Source organism: Myotis brandtii, unplaced genomic scaffold (assembly GCF_000412655.1).
Source record: "Myotis brandtii unplaced genomic scaffold, ASM41265v1 scaffold157, whole genome shotgun sequence".
Taxonomy (NCBI): Eukaryota; Metazoa; Chordata; class Mammalia; order Chiroptera; family Vespertilionidae; genus Myotis; species Myotis brandtii.
Genome location: NW_005355708.1, coordinates 4,778,264 through 4,799,658, shown reverse-complemented (window position 1 = coordinate 4,799,658; position 21,395 = coordinate 4,778,264). Strand labels below are relative to the sequence as shown.

Below are 21,395 nucleotides of genomic sequence, written 5' to 3'. Positions count from 1 at the left end.
TCACATATTCTCCACACACATATTCTCCACACAGCCAGGAAAGTGACCCAAATATCAAACCTAATTTTAAAACCCACCCATCAGCTCCTAAACCAAGTTCCAATCTTACATGGTCTGCAAGGCCACAAGGACCTGATCTATTTCCAGTTTAACCATAGCCTCTACCACGCCCACCGCTCCCTCTACAATCTAGGAGAAGACAGGCCTTCTCATGCTCCCTTGCTCTTGCACATGTTCCAGCTGATGAACTCGACCTTAACCACCCAACTCAAATGTCACTCCTGGTGAAGCCTTCCCTGTTAGCCTGGAAAAGTCAGTCGTATCAGATAAGAATGATGTCATCTGAAAGCAACAGAAAAGGAATGAGTCTGACCTGAGTGCCATTAGCCATCTAGCGAGGTTTTAATAGTCCACCCCCAGAAGCACGCAAAATTAATTTAATCAGAATCTCTGTGGTGGACCCAGACATCGGTGTTTTTCAAAACCTCACATATCCTAATGTGCAGCCAAGTTTAGAAGCACTGAAGCAGGGGATTACTTTTAATGAGTCCAGTGGTAGAGTGGTTCAGTGATATCCAGGCCAGTATCTCCATGATGCTTCTGACCTTTCCTTTCTGTTTTATTGCCCCAAGGTCACAGATGGCCATAGTTGACCCTGCATGTCCAAAGCAGGGAGAAAGCTGTAGGGAGAAGGGGAAGGTTCAGCCCATGCTCTTTTTTAAAAAAATAATATATTTTTTTATTTATTTCAGAGAGGAAGGGAGAGGGAGTTTCACATATTCTCCACACACATATTCTCCACACAGCCAGGAAAGTGACCCAAATATCAAACCTAATTTTAAAACCCACCCATCAGCTCCTAAACCAAGTTCCAATCTTACATGGTCTACAAGGCCACAAGGACCTGATCCATTTCCAGTTTAACCATAGCCTTTACCACGCCCACCGCTCCCTCTACAATCTAGGAGAAGACAGGCCTTCTCATGCTCCCTTGCTCTTGCACATGTTCCAGCTGATGAACTCGACCTTAACCACCCAACTCAAATGTCACTCCTGGTGAAGCCTTCCCTGTTAGCCTGGAAAAGTCAGTCGTATCAGATAAGAATGATGTCATCTGAAAGCAACAGAAAAGGAATGAGTCTGACCTGAGTGCCATTAGCCATCTAGCGAGGTTTTAATAGTCCACCCCCAGAAGCACGCAAAATTAATTTAATCAGAATCTCTGTGGTGGACCCAGACATCGGTGTTTTTCAAAACCTCACATATCCTAATGTGCAGCCAAGTTTAGAAGCACTGAAGCAGGGGATTACTTTTAATGAGTCCAGTGGTAGAGTGGTTCAGTGATATCCAGGCCAGTATCTCCATGATGCTTCTGACCTTTCCTTTCTGTTTTATTGCCCCAAGGTCACAGATGGCCATAGTTGACCCTGCATGTCCAAAGCAGGGAGAAAGCTGTAGGGAGAAGGGGAAGGTTCAGCCCATGCTCTTTTTAAAAATAATAATATATATTTTTTTATTTATTTCAGAGAGGAAGGGAGAGGGAGAGAGAGATAGAAAGAAACATCAATAATGAGAGAGAATCACTGATTGGCTGCTTCCTACACACCCTCTACTGGGGACCAAGCCAGCAACCCAGGCATGTGCCCTGACCAGGGAATTGAACTGTGACTTCCTGGTTCATAGGTCGACACTCAACCACTGAGCCACACCAGCCAGGCCAGCCCATCCTCTTTTATGAGTGAATCGAAGACAGTCTCAGACACCTCTTGAGCAGGCTTCCACTTAGATATTATTGATCAGAATTGGGCCTCCCCAGCTGCAATGGTGACTGGGGAAAGTGGGCAACAGGATTTCTAATAAACTGAAAGGACCAACCAGGCTCTCTCATGACAGACTGAGTACATTGCTACCCCCAAATCAGCACATGTCATCAAAGGAGGAGGTAAGGAATGGGTACTGAAGGGTGACAGAATAGGCCACCCCAAAATATGCCACTTAGGCATACGGATTATTTTGAGCTAAAGGCACATAAAAAACTAAAAAAAACAAAACAGACACCAGAAGGGCATTCCTATCTCCTATTTTCTTCCAGAAAACAGGAGACAGAAACTGCCCTGTGAGAGACGCTCTCCCTGTACTGGGAGAAAGGACACATTCTTCAATGGGGAGTCAAAGCCCAGAGAACTCTGCACAAACAGACCTTGTTAAAATAACTCTAATCTTCCTCCAGCCTCCTCTATTTTAGTTACTTTTCTACAATTGCCTCTCTGTATCCAACGTGGGACAAAAGTATTTATGTTTTTCCACTTCTTCGGGTTTTCACTGTCTTACGAGGGCTCTCACGTCATGGACAACGTATGTAAATGTGCATGCTTTTCACCTGTCAATCTGTCTCATGTCAGGTGAATTCTCAGGCCTGGCTGAAAAGCCCTAAGAGGGCAGAGGTAAAGTGTTGCCTCCCCTACAATACCAAGTAGAGAGCCAGCAGATTCTGCCACAGAGACTTATTCTCTCTGAGCTTCAAAGCTTCCGCACTCACGTCAGTTCCGCAGCCATCACAGTAAGGCTTTTGTGGAGACAAGTGTCCACATGTCCATGTCTTCCTTAGACCAGCAATTCTCATCTCAGGCTGCACATTAGAGATACCCAGGGAGCTTTTGAAAAATACCAGTGCCTAGGCCCCCTTCACAGAAACTTTCATTGAATGGGTCCACGTGAAGCCCAGGCAGAACTCAATTTTGAAAGCTCCCTCCCTAGGGATCCTAATGTGCAGGCTGGGTTAACCACAGCTACCGATCTGGGACCTTAAGAACAGCGTCTGCATATCCTTCGACAAGCACAGCGCTTGAAACACGGGGCTCGCAGGAAATCCTCACTGAATGAAAGGCAGAGAAGAATTTCTCTTGCAACCTTGTCACCCCTTGTGTACTATCATAGGTGTGGCTCCTCCTTCCTCTCAGGTCTCCCCTTCACACCGAGCACTTCGCCGCCCTCCGTGAACCACATCCATGCTCCGGATGGCCTCTCCTGTGTGCACAGACCGCTGCTCCTACAGCTGCTGTGCTGGGCAGCCCAGTCCCAACCTTTCCCGGCAGCCGCCTTAGTCTGAAAAGGAGACAGTTCTCTCCATCAGCAGCCAGGCTCAACTCCTGTGCGGGAGCTAACCGCCCTGCCCAGTGTGAGGGAAGAGCCGCGGGAGGGGTAGTGTCCCACCCGCTTTCTCTCCCACATGCAGCTAGAATTCCGAAATGGACACTGAAGTATTTATTCAATGGCACAGCGCCTGGGCCAACTGACAAGCAACCCACAGATAAATGTTTCGCTTCTCCTGCCCAAGCGTAGGAAAACGTATCTTACCTGATTCCTTGGACAAATGTGTGAGAAGTGCCCTGTCGATGTCACAAGAATGAGTCAGTGCTCAGTACATCCCCAGAGATGACATCATCCGGTATCCTTCCATCTGATTCTGTCCCCTGTTACGCTTCTGAATGGCTTGGTCAAAGGGCACCTACACGGGGCCAGCTTTGTGGGCATGTGACCTGTGCAGTTGCCCAGGGTGCCACACCTTGTGCTCAGAAGGGCCCTGTGCTTGGTTTTGCCATCTGCTGTTGCTATTGTGACATATGGAACAGTCTCTGAACACGGGGCGTATCCTTCCATCTGATTCTGTCCCCTGTTACGCTTCTGAATGGCTTGGTCAAAGGGCACCTACACGGGGCCAGCTTTGTGGGCATGTGACCTGTGCAGTTGCCCAGGGTGCCACACCTTGTGCTCAGAAGGGCCCTGTGCTTGGTTTTGCCATCTGCTGTTGCTATTGTGACATATGGAACAGTCTCTGAACGGGGCCCCACATTTTCGTTTTGCACTGGGTCCTGCGTTGTGTCCGATCCTGGTTACCCATAGTCTCTTACAAAATCCAGCAAGGTTTTCCTTCTCAGGGAGTTCTCCCCAGCATATGACCGCAGCCTCTTCTGTGCAAATGTCTATGACACCCCAACTCTTCCACTACCTAGTGAGCATCAGGAGACGGTGGTATAATGTGGTGGCTTGGGCTGCAAATGATGGGTGGGATCAAGAGGCCCTGGGGAATATTGTCCCAGCCCTCCTTGGCTTGCGGGCATGACAAAGAGTTAAAAGTACCGACGCTCTATCCACTGAGCCAAACCGGCTAGGGCGGGGGCCCCACATTTTTATTTTGCACTGGGTCCTGCGTTGTGTCCGATCCTGGTCACTCATAGTCTCTTACAAAATCCAGCAAGGTTTTCCTTCTCAGGGAGTTCTCCCCGGCATATGACCGCAGCCTCTTCTGTGCAAATGTCTATGACACCCCACTCTTCCACTACCTAGTGAGCATCAGGAGACGGTGGTATAATGTGGTGGCTTGGGCTGCAAATGATGGGTGGGATCAAGAGGCCCTGGTGTCGCAGCAAAGTGAGGGGACCGGAGTCAGCTCCAATCCAGAACATAAAATCAGCAGGAAAACTTGTAGACAACCGTATCTGACATCAGGCACCTTGAAGAACCCCTTCCAACTCCCAGAGGGGCCATCTACCAACAGTGCAGAGAACAAACTAAAATCGAACCACAGTGCTCCTTGCCAGGTAAGAGGGCTGGGCACCCTGTGAGGAGCAGAAAATGAAGTCCTCCAGGGTGAGACAAGTTTTCCAAGGAAAAGGCTGAGACAAGTTTGCTACAGGGTGCAGTAGCAGGGCAGAGACGGAGAGTGGGGGGAGGGATGGATTTGGGGGGAGCTGGAGGCAATGGATGTGAGATTGAGCCCACCCAGTTCTGCCCACACGTCTGTCAAGCAAGGATCCTTCTGCTGGGCCAGGCTCTGGGCAACGGAAGGGTCTCCTCCCCGGCTGAGAGAGGAGGGATGGAAGATGACAGCAGCAGGCCTTGGGAGGGGAGCCCGAGGCAGGGAATGGAAATGGCGCCTGGTCTCCCCAGGCAGAGTTCATCAGGGTCCAGGATCTGCCCTCTCTTGGCATCGTCTAGCCAGGCCATGGCTCAGGTATCTGATACCTGGAGTCACATGCCAGGAAACCCAATACGGTCTCCCCAGGCAGAGTTCATCAGGGTCCAGGATCTGCCCTCTCTTGGCATCGTCTAGCCAGGCCATGGCTCAGGTATCTGATACCTGGGGCCCGGAGTCACATGCCAGGAAACCCAATACTCTTGGGTCCCAGCCCCCAACTTCCAGCAGCGATGAGCAAGCAGAACTTCTGGAGAAGGAAGCGGGTCTCTAGAGCGGAGCAGCAGGGAGGCTACTTCCGGGAGGAGGGCAGCCCAGGAGAAGGCTCCCCCCCCACCAACAGAGGTGAGAGGCTTAGAGGAGAGAGGGGACAGGGCAGAAAGGGGTGGGGTAGAGGAGACAAAGCTGGAGCAGGCAGAGGGGTGGATGCTCCAGGAAAAGGGATAGATGAGCACTGAGGTGGGCCCTTGGTCACCTCGCCTAGCTGGGTGCCCTGAAGTCCTATGACTGACCTGTCCTATTTGTATCCTTCACTCTAGTGCCAACTGGCCTTCTGGTGCCTACCTGGCCCGCCTGGCAGCCACCCAGGTAAGCTGGTGGAAAAAGACTTTATTCCACTGAGGAAAATCCATACATGGGCAGAAGCAGAAACTTAGAAGCCCCCAGACCCAGAATGACAACAGGGCCTTGGCCCAAGAGACCTCATAGATTAGCCCTCCAGAACCAAAGAGACTCTAGAAGAGTCTCAGGCCCAGGGGATTTCCTACCCAAAGGGCCTGAATGAGGAGCCCTAAACCCCAAAGAGAAAGCAAAACGTCGCCAGGCCTGCGAGATCCCCCAAAGGAAGGTCCCCAGTTCAAAGAGATTCCACAGGGGGCCCCAGGAAGAGAGCTGGCCCTGGGAAATGGAATTCCTTTGACTCACTTTCCTTTACGGGACTTTCTCTTCCCCAGATCCTACTCCATTCCAGGACTATGCCAATCGGCGGCCATGCTCGCACCAGCCAGTCACCTCCTGTCCCTGTTGCTGGTGATGGGCACAGGGGGTACCATGCCCAGCCCCCAGGGACCTCCCCAGGGCTGCTACATGGCAGAGGAAGCTGGTGAGCGGACATTCCGCTGCAGCCAGGCAGGCCTGACTGCCGTGCCCACTGGCATTCCCAACGACACCCGCAAGCTCTACCTGGATGCCAACCGGCTAGCATCGGTGCCAGCTGGTGCCTTCCAGCACCTGCCTATTCTGGAGGAGCTGGATCTGTCCCATAATGTCCTTGCCCACCTCTCAGGGGCTGCTTTCCAAGGCCTGGCGGGCACGCTGCGGCACCTCGACCTCTCTGCCAACCAGCTGGCTTCAGTGCCCGTGGAGGCCTTTGTGGGGCTGCAGATCCAAGTGAACCTGTCTGCCAACCCGTGGCGCTGCGACTGTGCCCTCCAGGAGGTTCTCAGACAGGTGAGGCTGGCACCGGGCACTGGGACAGGCATCGTGTGTGGCCCTGGAGCCCGACCAGACCTCGTGGGGCAGGAGTTTCTGCTGCTGGCAGGGGAGGAAGAGCTGTGTGGGACGGGGCGGGGCGGAGCCCGGCGGAGCACAGATGTGGCCCTACTGGTCACCATGGGGGGCTGGCTGGCGCTGGTGGTGGCTTACCTGGCCCACTATGTGTGGCAGAATCGGGACGAGACCCGACGTCCCCTCAAGAGGGCCCCCGTGCTGCCAGTGGTGCGCTCGGAGGACTCCTCCACCCTCAGCACAATGGTCTGATGACCAGGTCCACTCCTCTGGCCCTCACCCCACACTCTTTCCCCTGGGCTCTCTCTTGTCCTCTGACCTCTCTGCCTCCTCTGCAGCGCCATCCCATCCCCCAAATTCTACTCCCCTCCCTCCTCTGTCTCTCATACACTCCTCATCACTCTTTCAGCCAACACCATTATTGGTGCCTGGAGTTTTGGGTGCCGACTTTGAGCCCAGATTGTGCAATACTCAAAGCTCCCGAGTGCACCGTGGGGGAGGTGGGGGGGGGGGGGACAACAGAACAGAGAATGTAGGTGGCACGTGTAGGTGTCTACCCCACTTGGAGGTAGGGGCAGACAGCTGTGTGCGCACGGAGGAGGGAGCCTCTGCCTGGCTGAGCTGATCTCAAAGGCTTCACTGTCTGGAGGTCTGAACTGACGCTTCCAGAAAGCTAAGGGCTTTGGGCGGAAGAGGGAGGACCCTACTGAGAGGGGGTGGACAGAGGCAAAGAAGATGTAAAACAACGTGGAATGTCTGGGCAGCACCAAGACCTACCTTGGAGCTGAAATAGAGATTGCAAAGGAGGGCAAGGAGATGGAGGGACCAAGCTGGAGGTGAGGCCAGAAAGTTGGGGTGCAGTCAGATTGAGAAGGACCCTGTGGGCTCCTCCTCTCTCTCACCTCTACTGAGAAGCTCCCCCCTCACTTCTGCCTCTCTCTCGGCCCCAGGCTCCTCTCCCTAGGTCCTCTTTGGGGGAACCCCTGGCTTAGGGCCCCCTGCTTCCTTTTCCAGAGACTCCCCATCTTTCTGCTCTCTCCTTCATATATTGAAGGGTTTCCTGAACTCTTTCCCTTGGGGGTGTAGTGGTCTCCGCTACGTCTGAGCTGGGGATGGGTCCCTCACTGGAGAGCTGGGGGCAGGGTGGGGAGGATTAGAAGGTTTCCCACACCCAGAACATTACCCCAAGACAACTCAATAAAGTCACTTTTATTAATGCCCGTGATCTTTTTCTTATTGTTCATTTCCTGGAACATTATGGCCTAGCATTGAGGAGGGGGGAGGTGTTGAGAGCTTCACCATCACCGCTATCACCCCTTAGGTGGTGGGTGCTCCTGCTGGGTTGGATGCCAACTCCTTTCTCCCTTCCTACCTGGCACTAGACACTCAGCTCCTGGCACTAGAGTCTCTCTGCTAGAAATGCCAGGGCCTATGAATTAATGATGACAAACGGGAAGGATGGAGAATGGAGGGAGGACGGGAAGAGGGCAATGTGTGGACATCAGTCATCAGCTAGCAGTCTCCAGCCTGCTGGAGGGGGCATAGGAAGCAAAGGGAGAGGAAGCTATTTCCCTCTTGCAATCTTCTTTTCTCTCAGCGGGAGTCTGAGCAGGGGGCAGGAGAAACCAGATGTGCTCAAAGTTAGTGAAAGAATTCCTGGTGGGGAGGGAAGAGGGTGAAGACCAAGTTGGCTGAAGCAGGGGGCTATATGAGAGATCCTATCACCAAACAGGCTTCGCAAGGGGCCCAAAGGGATCAGCACACCCTGTCCCTTGCCCCCATGCAGAGTGATCTGCCCATGTGGCCTCCAAGGAGAAAACAGCTGCTTTGGGAAAGCTTGTAGGAGCCCCAGTAGAAACTGAAGATAAGACCCACTGAACCAGGGTTCCCCCAGCTTGGGGCAGAGCCTGGGGCAGACTGGGTGGCCACTCAAGGAGAAATCCATCCCCTCCCCTGGTCCCTCTGACCCATCCTGAACCCCTTGTCTCCTTTGCAGCCCCCCTCGCCACTCCTCCTCTCTCCACCCCTGAGGCTCCTCCCACCAACCCAAGGCTGAGCTCTGCTATCATCCAGGAAGCCTCAATTTGATTCATGTCAGAAAAACCTGGGGCACCCCACCCATCCTCTTTTCTCAGGAGACACAGGCCTCCCCACTTCAGGGGTGGGGGAAGGAATAGGGTGTGGGAAGGTTCAGGCTGCAGCCTTGACCGTCCACCCCAGCCACACCCTGGCCTGGGTCTTGGAATCCTGGCCCCTCCCTATCAAACCCTCCATCAGTCCCTCCCCGGCCACTCACAGAGTCTGCCCCACTCGGCTCACCCACCCCCTACTGGAATCAGGCTGGACCGTGTCTCGCTGGGTTCTGGGAAACAGACTGCATAGATCTGTGGAGGTGGAAGGGTGGGGAACAGGTGGGGCCCTGTGCCTCTACCATTGGTGCCCATTCCTAGAGGCTCACTAGACTCCCTGTCATCCTGAGCAGCAGAGACCAAACCTTTAAGGTCTGCAGAGCGTTAGTTCCCCCACCCTGACACTTATCCCCAAATCTCAGCGGGGACCTCAAGATGGGACAGGAGCACTGGATAATAAACATCCCACCAGTTACCCGCTTGGGTCCCCTCTGGCTCAAATTCCTTCCCCTCTGTGGAGCAAGGACGGGAGGAAAGCAGGAGGGAGAGCAAGTAGGAACTTGGGGAGGTGGCAGGAGAGATGCTTCATTGGCTCCCACCCCAGGGAAAGACCCCTTCACCCCAGCCACTTGGGGTCCCTGAGTCAGAACTTGGTGGGAGGGGGGCTTCAGAGGCTGCAGCTCCAACTCAGCCCATCACAGGAGACTGGACAGAGCAAGGCCTTCACAGACTCAGAGATGCACCCACCTGGAACAACAGTCACTGAACCCCTAAGCCCTTTCCTCAGTGCCCTGACCTGCGGGTTGTACTTGCCCACTGGGCAAGCTGTCAAGTGCCAAGAGAGCCCAGCCACATGCCTGGCCCAGCTCTGAGCAAGAACCCGGGAGGCCTGAGGCAGACCCCGGCTTGTCTTCCCCATGCGGCATCCTGGAGCCAGCAGACTGTGTGTAAAGGTGGGAAGAAAGAAGTCCCTCGCCCTAGCTGGTTTGGTTCAGTGACTAGAGCATCGGCCTATGGGCTGAAGGGTCCTGGGTTTGGTTCTGTGCAAGGGCACATGCCTGGGTTGTGGGCTTGATCCCCAGTAGGGGGTGTGCAGGAGGCAGCTGATCAATGAATCTCTCTCATCATTGATGTTTCTACCTCTCCCCCTCTCTCTCTGTGAAATCAATAAAAAAAAAAATATTTTTGAAAAAAGAAAGAAGTCCCTCAGTCAGCCCTTCCACCACCAGCTTCTTCCTGCCCTATGAAGTAGTGGAAAAAGCAGCAGACACTGCCCTCAGGGAGCCCAGCCCCTAAGTTGGAGTGGCAGCGACCTGAACTTCTCTCTCAGGGACTCCCACGCTAATGGAGTAAACAGCTTTCTTTCTCTTTGGAGCTTTGAACCTAATGAGACCCAGACATCCCCCAGACACAGAGACTAAAGCACCTATAAAGTCGTTCTCCACAAGAGGAAGTGAACAGAGAGCAAACCAAGTACCAGGGAGCGGAGGAGGCCGCTAAGCCTCCCCACCCGGCTGCTCCACCCTTCCTGCCTTGGGTTCAACACGCAGACATTTCGGGTGCAGCGCTGAGCTCCCCTACAGAGTGAGGGATGTCAGCATCAAAACCGGCAGCAACTCGGGCAGCTTATCCCACGGGGAGGGACGGTGCCTCCCCATTAGACTAAGGGGAGTTCCAACTAGAAACGGGTTTACTTCGTCTCCCTGGGACTCTCTCCTGCCTAGGAGGAGCGTTGCCCCCAGTCAGGACTGCAGCAAACAAAGCAGAGCAAGGCGTCCAAGCTGCCAAAAGAGATGCCGCCACAGGTCCACTCATTCCTTCGAACATTTATTGAGTTCCTACTATGTGGCAGGCACTGCAGACACAAAGATGAGAAAGTCATGGTGCCCATCCTTGGGGACCTGCAGGTGAGTGTATCAGGGATGACAGCCAGGGTGACAAGCTGTGCACAGGGGCCACGTGAGCCCAGAAAGGTCGTCTGAAGCAAACACCGACTAAGGCCCATGTACTTTGTTCACAGGAACACTTACTCAGAACCTATTTATTTTACCAATTTTTTAAAATCTTACTTTACATAGAGTTCTAATAACTTTGGAACTATGGTTTCCTGCCTACAGCAAGTTAGAAGCAATACATCTGAAGCAGCAAAAAGTAGATTACAGACAGTCAGAATAACAGCAGTGAGAAACCACAACCTGACAGCAGGCAGGGACGTTATTAAAAGTATTTACAAAAAGCATTGCAGCCTTGGCCAGTTTGGTGCAGCAGATAGGGCGTCGGCTTGCGGACTGAAGGGTCCTGGGTTCCATTCTGGTCAAGGGCATACGCCTGGGTTGCAGACTCGATCCCCTGGGGAGGGGTACGTGAGGGAGGGCACAGGACCCCAAGCCCCAGAAGGGGCCTCTGTGCGGGGCTCACTGGGTGCAGTCACGTCGAGCCGGTGGAGTGAGGAGGGTCCTGGTCACCACTGTCCTGTACTCAAAGCTCAGTCCAGGCCTGAGCCGGCCCCCACCCCCCAGACACACGAGGTGTCTGGCGCTGCAGGCCGAGGTGGAGGAGCTGCTGGCGCTGAAGGGCCTGACCTGGGAATGGCGGGCCTCTAAGGAAAGGACTGGACGCTGCGGGGCTGGAGGACACAGTGAGGGCGGGGCCCTGGCGGAGTGATGAGAGTTCAGGAGAAGGCTGCCCGGTTGACCTTAGGGCTGTGGAGGCCAGAGGAGGGACTTAGGCGGCTGCGGGACAGACCGGGATTGCATGGGGTGAACTTGGGGAGGTCGGGGGCGGGGCTAAAGTGATGGGGGACAGACAGTGAGCGCCGGAGGCGAGGCGCGGGTGGTGATGACAGGACTAAGGGAGCTAGGGGCGGGGCTTAAGACGGCTGGGGGCGGGGCGGGGGCGGGTGTGGCTGGGATGGGGCGTGGCCAACCTCCTAGTCCAATGAGATCTCAGCCCGCGCGGCAGTCCGCTCCAAGGAGTCTTCTTTAGGCTCAGGGAGAGACTGGACCCCTTCCCTAAGGGAGTCCCCACTCCGAACCGGGAGACCTGCTCCCCCTCTGCCAGGGAGCCCCTTTTCTCTAACTGCAGGAGTAGCTAGCTGATCACTCCTCATCTCTCTGCCAAGTGGGTCAGGCCCTAGATCTAGTGGTTCATGGAGTCCGAGGGGTGCGGCCGGGGACTCAGTCCTCCAATGACTGCGGGAGATTTCCAGGAAACTCAATCTCGTACTGGCTACCTGCCGGGGACTCTCCGTGGTGGGGTCAGGAGTGGGCATGGGGTCGGTCCCTGATGGGACTAATGGGTTAGGCCCAATGGTAACAAGCAGGACCTGCAACATAATCTACGGGTCCCCAGCGCCAGATGAAAATACAGGGCTCCTTGTTTAAAAAGTACTAAGAATTATTCAACATTAAACCAAGCATGGGGCCATGTGCAACTTGACAGGTTGCATGCCCGTGAAGCTGGCTCTCATACCAAGCTACAGGCAGAGTGAATCAGCGTCCAAACCCCGTCGTCCCCTCCTCCAAGGAAAAAGCAAGAGGGGCAAGCCCACCTCCTCCACATCTGTTTTTCCTAAAAGAAAGAGGAGACATCTTTCAAGGAATCTTCTCTCATTCTCTCCCGGAGTATTAAGAGTGCGTCTTCGGCCCCCCCCCCCCCCACACACACACACATGAACCTACACATGCACACATACGTGTTAGTTCCAGCTCCCAGAGCTGCATTACAATCCCCTGCCCACCAGAGGGAGAGTATGCCCTTGCCCCTCCTGCTGTCTCCTTCTCTTTACCCACCGCAGAGCTGAACGAGGAGCAACAGCAGTTGCTTGCCATGTCCATGAGAAAGGGTTCCTTCCCCAACCGACAGAGCGGGTGAGGCGTCTGAGGGTCGAAGGATGACAACGATGGTAAAACTGAGTTTGACCACTAGAGGGGGTGCGGGAGCTCACCCAGCTCCGCTTCCTCCAGATGAGCACTCTGGCCAGAGACAGAAGGTACTTCTCCAGGGCCACGCTGCAGGCTCCTAGCAGAGCTCTCTCCAGAGACTCGGGTCTCCAGATTCTTAATCCGTGCTCATTTCTGCTCGACTCTAGAACTAATGGGCAGAGAGGTCAAGGATGGGGGGCAGGGGCTGAAATTTACATTTTTACTGCAGAACACCTCTGAAGTTGGCGGCTCCCTCCCCAGATGCAAAGCATCCTGTGACATTTATTCTCTGCTGTCCAGATGGAGGCCATCCTGGACGAGAATTTCTTCCAGGGGAGGCAGTGCGCTTCTGTCTTCACTTCAAGCTGGTCAGAGGCTTCTGGGGCGAGAAGCTGAAGGTGACCCAGGCCCTGGAGGGACTCCGCAGCCTTGACACACAAGGGGATGGACTCCTCTCTATGTGGGTGCCTGATGCCTTGTGATCACTCTGGTACTGCTGTGCCACCCTCTCCTTCCTTCAGGGACTAGGCAACAGCACCTGGCTACCCCCAACCAGGGCTAGGGGAAGCAGAGTGGAGCTTGGCACCGGCCTGGGGGAGATGGTGAAATGGGGAGGCACTTCAGCTCCAAGAGCTGTTGGAGGCAGAGCTTCAAAAGCTCCATCTGGGACCCCGTCTCTCTAACAAGGATGGGGGCGGGTTTGTCCTAGCAGAAGAGCCTCTAAATCACAGCCCAGGAGCAAAGCCATGGAGTGGACAGGAGCGCCAACCCCTGCTCCAGCCGCATCTGCAGGAGGATAGCAGTGGAGGGCTGGGCGCTGACATCGTGGGGGTTGATGCTGAGTTTGACATGCTTCGAGCTGAACAGGTATGTTTATCACTTCAGTTCTTCAGCACAACTTCGAGCTGAGTCAGTGTCACAGACACTGAACAGTGTCTGCTCAGCAAGGAGTCTGGAGATATCATGGGCTCCAATTTAGGGAGAAATCTCAACTTTTTTTAAGGGATAAGAAAGGAGTCTGGGGGTTTTATTCTGCTCAGAAAAGAAGTTCATTCATGGAAGGAGAGCTCACAATATGCAGTCTGTACCCCAAAAATTCCAGCCTCCCATGGGAAATGCAAAAGTCAACGACCTTGGGGAGTATTCTTCCTGCCTCTCCACCAGACAGTCACCCCTCCATTCCAGCCTGTTTTCTTTCTCGCTATTTCATCTTCTTAAACTCAGAGAAGATATAGAAGTCTGTCTGTGCGAGGGGTAACTCCCCCCAAATACTCCAGCCATCCCACATCCTGCAAGTGTGGGCTCCATATCTTACAGGCACGTTCCTGAACCTTCTCCCCATCACTGCCAGCTTCTTCCTGTTCTTGGCAGGATTAGTTCCTTCCACTCTCCTGAACTCCAGTAGACTACCCGCCTTCTCTGTCCTCTTTGGCCCCTTGCTGAGCAGAAAATCAACAGTAATAAAAAGGAAAAAGGGTAAGGAAGTAATGTCGTCCCAATATCGATGTCTGTCTGCGGCGTCTGCAGAGCACTCTGTGGGTCACTCTGGGAGACATTCAGGTTCCCAGAGAACGGCTGCCTGGGGCGTCCTCCCCTCAGTCAATTCCCTGACTGGATCCCCATCGCCTAGCAACCACACCCAAACCAAAAGCTTTGAGTGCACTTCAGGGGTGATTATCGACCATTACCTCCCTTGATTGACCACCAGAGGGAGAAAGAGAGCAAAGCCTGCCACCTGATCAGCACCATGCACCACCACCTCAGTAAGTCACTTTTAATGGACTTAAAGAGTTCTTACGCATTAGTCAAACTTAAACATCTTCCAGCACAATTTAAAATATGTCCCAGCCCTGGCGGTGTGGCTGTTGCTGGAGTGACGTCCCATGCACCAAAAGGTCACTGGTTCAATTTTCCGTCAGGGCACATGCCTGGGCTGAGGGCTTGATTCCCAGTGGGGGATGTGCAGGAGACAGCAGATCAATGTTTCTCTCCTTCTCTCTCTTTTCTCCCTTCCTCTCTCTCCCTCTCTCTCTAAAATCAATAAAACATATTTTTAAAAAATATGTCCCCAGATTCCCTGGAACATAAACCAGCATCTTAAGAACCCTAAAGGGATTCTGTGGACTTTCCCTTATAAAACGACAGGGCAACCTGGATGGGTGGGAGCAGCAGCACAGGGGCAAACCTGACATGGATACTTTTATTCCAAAAGCACAAGACCTTTAACCTGGCTGACCCCACAAGCCCATATTTTTTTCTCTCTGCCTTGAACCCTTCAAGCCTCCTGCTTGGAACACCATTAGGCAATTTGAGGAATGGTTCAATGTGTCAGAGGTGGGGTGGGGACAGGACAAAGAGAATGAGGACAAGCCTGGTAGAGTTCAGCATGAATGAGGGCAAGAGAAAGAAAAGGAGCAAAACTTCTGGGGCAGAGGAGAGAGAACTGGGGTCTGCCTCAGAGAGAGCAGATACATGTGTGGCTTCTTGAAACCACTGCTCTCTAGCCCTTTGGAAGATGAGCTGGACTGGAAATCTTGGCTGCAGCCAGCGGGAGGAGAGTGGACACAGGGGGAAAAAATTCCCAAAAGTCTGAGTGAGGCAATGGTGGGCTGGTGAGAGGGTTGGGAGTGGGCTGCCTACTCTGGAGCTGACTAAGGGATGGGAGGCTGCGCAGCCCAGGACTATATACATCAATGCACTGATCAGGAGATATAGCCCTGGCCAGTGTGGCTCAGTTGCCTGAGCGCCATTCCATGCACTGAGAGGTCACTGGTTCAATTCCCGGCCAGGGCACTTGCCTGGATTGAGGGCTCGATCCCCAATAGGGGGACTGCCGGAGGCAGCCCATCGATGTTTTTCTCTTTATTACTCTCTTTCTCTAAAATAAAAACATCATTTTTTAAAAAGAGAGATACAGAGAGGAAGAAGCGAAAATCCAGGAAAACAGAGATGGGTAGGATATTATACACACAACACATTTCTACATACATGTGCAGGTGTGAAAGGGGCCGAATGACAGCCTTCCTACATGTCCAAACTCCTACCTGCCTCTCTTCGGGGGGAGGGATGTGAGGTTAAGGTCATGGTTAGGGCTACGGAAGGAGGAAGTATTAGAGAAGGGCTTGGGGAGGAGGGGGAGCAAAATGACAGGGGTGAGGGACCAGAGACCCAGGGGCACGTGCTTTTTCGGGGTAAGATACAGAGAAAACAGATTTGGGAGGAGCTGCCATATTGAAGGAGACTTTGGGACAGAGGTGGATAAGTAAGTTTTTAGGGAGTTTTATGGAATGTGATGTGGTCTAATCTCCCCATTCACCACCATCCCCTCAAGAAAACCTCCAGGAAAGACCTAACTTACTCCTCATGGCTTTCAAGGTTGCATTTCATTTTTGGTGAGTGATGCTGAGGAGAGCCTCCAGCTGAGAGCACAAATGCTCAGTTGTAGTCAGGTTACCCGCTCACAGACATGGACACACAGCCCAGTGCGCCAGGAGCCTGGCCTATGAGCGTCATCTAGAGACCTCCCCAGGTTCGTAAGTTCCCCTTTAAAATTCCTTCCTGGCAGGGATTCAAGGTAAGAGCAAGACTTGAGTGACCCATGGTGAGACATCTAAATTCTCACAGCAGACACCACATTTTGGGTTTTCCGCTAACTCCATATGCCTCTGCCTATAAGTGTGTGTGTATGTGTATATACAGTGCTGCATGAGGAGCAGAGATGCTGAACACAGAAAAACAGAAAACCAACTCTGCCTACACAGACATATGCTTCTAGCAACGCCGTAGATACGCGTATGTAACTAAAACAAAGGGAGTTGGGTAGCAATAGGCAGGCTGACTAGCAGGAAGAGGGAGGGCCACTTCACAGCTGCTCCGCTTACGCTGGAATCTGTAAACACAGGATTTCTTATCCACTTACCAGACCCCCAAGGTCTCATCATAAATCCTAGATGCTTCCTGATGACCATGATGATGACAGAACAGAGATGCCCTCCCTCATCTCTCTCTCTCTCTCTCTCTCTCTCTCTCTCTCTCTCTCACCACACACACACACACACACACACACACACACACACACCAACTTCCACTGCTTTTCTCCCAAAGGTGCCATCTTTCCTCTCCTCTCAGCCCATTAAGCTGACCTTCAGTTGCCACCTCTCTCTTGGCCTTGGCTCCCCCCACCCCCGCTGGCACCTGCCTGGGGCCTGGGGCAGGACACATGTGGAACAGGTTGATGCTGTTCTCCCAGAAGTGGAGCAGGAGGGGTGGGGTCACTGGGGCAGGCCTACATCCTTCCCTCCACAGACACATAAAGCAGCAGCCTGTCCTGGTGAGGGACAGTCACTCTCTCGACTTACAGACCAAGTGAGCCCCGGGCCCTCACCCCGGACCCAGCTGCCCGACAGGACCTAGCACCACTCGCTGGTAAGAGCTTGATGACAGCGGAGAAGGCAGGGGCTGTTCGAGGGATGGACAAGAACAGGGGTGGGTCAAGAAGGGCCGAGGAGTCCCCGAGAGCCCAATAGGGTTGGTATCCTGATTGGCCTTGGGGAGCGAAGGGAGCCTGTGAGCACCTCTCTGGTGAGGAGACTGCAGCCATCCGAGCCCCTCCCAGGGAAGTCTGGCTGGCCCGGGAGTTGGCCCTGCCCCATCCTGGCCCTCCTAGGAATGAGGGGAGCTCATGGGGCTGGCAGAACAGCCCATACATCTGTGCACTGCCTCCTGCTTCCATGATTCTCCGAAGTGCCTACAGGGGAGGTGAAGCAATTCCCGGCCAGCTGGTATAGCCTCTTCCACCCACGGGGATAATTTGGCTCTGCCAGCTGGCTGCCCAGCCAGTGCACCTGGACTTGAACCTCAAAGACAGACACTAAGAGTAGGAACCTCAGGCTCTTGCAGGCCCCACATTCTTTAGGGCCCTCTCACCTCAGCTTGTGTCTCCCAGGGCCACATTCATCCATTTGTTCATTCACTCGTTCTGCACACATACGCCAAGCTCCAAGTCTGTGCCAGGCACTGTGCCTGGTGCTGATGCTGCTGAGATGACTAACAGCCATTTCCTTCCCTCCGGGAGGTCACAGTAGAGTAGGTCAGATCATAACAACATGAGGCTGCAGGTGTTTCAGAAGGACACCTGCTTCGGGGACATGGGGTGGAGTCACTAGCTGTCTGAAAGGGTGAGGGAAGAGATCACAGAGGAGGTGACCCGAATGAACTCTTAAAGGATGGCTACTGACTCTAGGTTGGAAGGGAGGTATTGTAAGCAGGAGAACGAAGGCAAAGAGCAGTGAGATGCCTGGATCTGCTGGGCAGGCTCCGGAGGGCAGTGGCTCCCACACCCAGGAGCCAGGAGGAGGGCACAGGGAGGTAAGGGTACAGGGAAGTGACTCCAACCCCCAAAACAGGACACCTGCCTCCCCAGGCTCTCAGCGCCAGTGGTGGCTGCCTCCATCCCCTGGCATCCCTGGTCCTGGCTGTCACTCTTCTCTGGGAAGACGAGGTAGGCATAGCTGTGTGAGAAGAGCTTGACTGCCATCACTGATGAAACGCTCCGGACAGGCTGCAAGTTTGTGAATAAAATGTGTGTGGGTTGAGAAGAGTCCTGGACAGAGAAAGGGCAGGGCTGGCTTCTCTAGCCAGACAGTGGCTTTGGGCAAGCTGCCCCAGCTCTTGAGGCCTCGCTTCCTCGTCATAAAATGAAGAATCCTTTGGTTCCTTTCCACTCAGACATTCCAAGAATCCAGGCATCTCTCTGCAGGGGCCTTCCCATGGCCTGGTCTCCCAACTTGTCACTCTCTGTCTCCCCCGCTCCCACTCCCCAGAGACAATGACCATGTTTGAAAATGTCACCCGGGCCCTGACCAGACAGCTAAACCCTCGAGGGGATCTGACACCCCTGGACAGCCTCATAGACTTCAAGCGCTTCCACCCCTTCTGCCTGGTGCTGAGGAAACGGAAGAGCACGCTCTTCTGGGGCGCCCGGTACCTGCGCACCGACTACACCCTCCTGGATGTGCTGGAACCCGGCAGCTGCCCCTCAAGTAAGCCTCGGGCGTGGGGCTGGGGACGGAGAGATGGGGCCCAGGCATGAGCCCACGAGGAGGACCCGAAGCTCCCTCTACCCAGATGTGGTTAGGTGTCACCTAGCCCAAAGTGCTCACGGGAGGTGGGGGACAGCAGGTCGATGCCTCTCGGCCCCACCCCTTTCATCTTCTCCCTCCTGCAGATCCAACAGACTCTGGGAACTTTGCCTTTAAGAATATGCTGGATGCCCGAGTGGAGGGACAGGTGGATGTGCCAAGGACAGTCAAGGTGACGGGGACTGCGGGGCTGTCTCAGAACAGCACCTTGGAGGTCCAGACACTCAGTGTGGCTCCCAAGGCCCTGGAGACCTTGCACCAGGAGAGGTGAGAGTTGGCAGGGAGGGGGCTACCAGGATGGGGTAGGGTGTTGCATGGAAAGGGTGCCTTGGTCCCAGAGTTAAAGATCACCACAGGGGAACTCTTAAAGATGATGCTCTGGCCGATGGGTGCCTCCAGGCCACTTTCTAACCACTCCCCTGTCCTTCCACTGCCTCTGGTACTACCTCCCCCCACCCCCACCCCCATCACACACATAGGAGGATGAGTGTATTCACATGAACTTGCTCTATGACCTTGGAAAAGTCATTTCTGCTCTTGGGACCTCGGTTTTGTTTCCTGAAAAACGATGGGGTTGGATGGAAATCTCAAGGGTTCCTTCCTACCCTAAGACGACTTTCTAACCACTCCCCTGTCCTTCCACTGCCTCTGGTACTACCTCCCCCCACCCCCACCCCCATCACACACATAGGAGGATGAGTGTATTCACATGAACTTGCTCTATGACCTTGGAAAAATCATCTCTGCTCTTGGGACCTCGGTTTTGTTTCCTGAAAAATGACGGGGTTGGAGGGAAATCTCAAGGGTTCCTTCCTACCCTAAGACTCTATGAAATACACTTTAAAAGAAAAGGGCCTTAACTGCTCCGCACTGCAGCTTGAGCCAGCAGTCTGCTCTCATAAATTACCTCAAGCCTGACCCCCACACACTCAGGGCAGCCCTTGGGATTGCTACCTCAGCAGCACAAGGGGTGTGGCAGATGCCATACTGATGCTGGGCACCTCAGATGTTTGGTTTGACAGGGGAACTGACTTTTAAGTAGTTAAGTAGTGGTTGAAAGAAGCAGGTGAAGGCTCGGGAGGCAGGAAGGAAGGACTGGGGCGCTTGAGAAATCATCCAGTAAAATGTATAAAGCTTCACTAAGTGCAAAGCACCCTACTAGGTGCTGGGGTGCACTAGAACATCTTGGTCCAAGAACCTGAGATCTAGGAGTGTGAGAAGAGTGTATAACAGTAACTAGAATTCAAGGCAAGAAGTGGTGAGTGCCATAGGAGGGGTTTGTCTGAGTTTTGTGGCAGGTCAGGAGGACTTCTAGCTGGGGAAATGAGGACAGAGTTCACAGGGGACGCAGCCCATGATCTAGGCCTTGAAAGATGAGTAGAAATTGGACAACCTGGGCCGAGAGAAGGGCATTACTAAGGCACGTGGGTGAGAAATCGCAAAACTTATAGGGACCACGAAGAGGTATGAGTGGAGCAAAGGGAGGTTAGGGTGGGCCCAGAACATGCAGGAACCCGGTGTCTGCTCAAGGAGATGCAACTATCCCATAGGCACCAGAGGGACCCTGGCGATGCTCTGATGTATGTCATGATCAGTCCAACCAGATGGAGGAAGAGTGTTAGTTAGTGCACAAGAGGCAGGGGTTTGAAGCAGCTGAAGCAGGCAGACCAGGCAAGGCGCTGTCCCACTGTCCATCAGGGATGTAACGTGAGGACCTGAGCTGGGAGACGCAGTCAGAACGAAGAGGGAGGAATGGCTGCCAGGCCCCTGGGGCAGCAGAACGGACTGGACCTGCCGACTGACTCCAGGGGAAGGGAGTGGGCTTGTCAAAGACGACGCTGATCTAGATCTAACGTACGGTGTGAGGACTATAGTTAATAATCCTATACTGTTTCCTGGAAATTTGTAAAAGTAGATTTGCAGGTGCTCTCACCACACACACACACACAAATGGTAACCGTGAGATGGATATGTTAATTAGACTATAATAATCATTTCTCTATGTATAACAAAACGTGTTGTACACCTTAAATATCTACATAATTTTTATTGAAATAAATAAATATATAAGAATAAAAACCCCAAGATGACTTTGATATTTGACCCAAGTAATGACATTAATAAAGACAGGAAGACCGAGCTTAGAAGTGTATTTGGAGAGAAAGATTGTGGATGTTTTGAGTTCGTGTCTCCATGGAGACAACAGGTGAGAGTGGTCAATAGGTACTTGGAGTGACTATAGCTAACCGCGCTGTATTCTATATTTGAAAGTTGCTAGAGAGAAGATCATAAAAGAGTTCTCATCACAAGAAAAAAAATATTTGTAATTACGTGTGGTGATGGATGTTAACTAAACTCATCGTGGTAATCACTTCTCAATATATACATATTTCAAATCATGATGTTATGCAGCTAAAACTAGTACAGTGTTATATGTCAGCAAGACCTCAATTTTTATAAATGTTAATGGTATTTGAAAATGAGGTTCTGGAGTTCAGGAGAGAAGTCAAGAGATAAATACATATGTGGTGATCAGCCACATAAAGGTTACAACTATAGGAATGGGGTGGGAGTTCAGAGAGCAGAGAACTGAGAACAGAATCTTAGGCAACATAAAATTTTAGGGCAAATGTGATGCAGACAGAATGGATAGGATTTAGAATCCTGAAAGACAGGAGCAGAACGGGGGCGGCACCAGGTGATCAGAAGCCAGAAGACAGCA

General features: G+C 53.1%; 2 protein-coding genes and 1 long non-coding RNA gene across 5 annotated transcripts in view; 2 read left to right on the top strand and 1 right to left on the bottom strand.

The window, feature by feature from the left end:
• Positions 1 to 792: 792 nt before the first annotated feature.
• Positions 793 to 21,395, bottom strand: part of LOC102240994 — a 30,976-nt gene continuing 10,373 nt past the window's right edge. Inside the window, exon 4 of one of the 2 annotated variants that reach the window (XR_001361220.1) lies at positions 793 to 1,452. This is a non-coding gene — a long non-coding RNA (uncharacterized LOC102240994). Of the gene's footprint in view, positions 1,453 to 10,182; positions 12,181 to 21,395 lie in introns of those variants that run through there. The other variant, XR_313326.2, reaches the window with a different exon arrangement.
• Positions 4,608 to 7,698, top strand: LRRC3C (leucine rich repeat containing 3C). Of its 2 annotated transcripts, none has more exons than XM_014536148.1 (4): positions 4,608 to 4,950; positions 5,066 to 5,320; positions 5,515 to 5,563; positions 5,929 to 7,698. In XM_014536148.1, the coding sequence occupies exons 1-4, from the start codon at positions 4,761 to 4,763 to the stop codon at positions 6,731 to 6,733; spliced, it is 1,299 nt and encodes a 432-aa protein (XP_014391634.1). In that variant the 5' UTR covers positions 4,608 to 4,760; the 3' UTR covers positions 6,734 to 7,698. The 2 variants fall into 2 exon arrangements, with proteins under 2 accessions (XP_014391634.1, XP_014391635.1); XM_014536149.1 differs by having other exon boundaries at positions 4,608 to 5,014; positions 5,130 to 5,320.
• GSDMA (gasdermin A) overlaps positions 16,597 to 21,395 on the top strand; it is an 11,790-nt gene continuing 6,991 nt past the window's right edge. Inside the window, exons 1-3 of the mRNA XM_005861880.2 lie at positions 16,597 to 16,958; positions 18,356 to 18,574; positions 18,760 to 18,940. Of these exons, the coding sequence (XP_005861942.1) occupies positions 18,361 to 18,574; positions 18,760 to 18,940 (395 nt within the window). The 5' untranslated portion in view covers positions 16,597 to 16,958; positions 18,356 to 18,360. The remainder of the gene's footprint in view (positions 16,959 to 18,355; positions 18,575 to 18,759; positions 18,941 to 21,395) is intronic.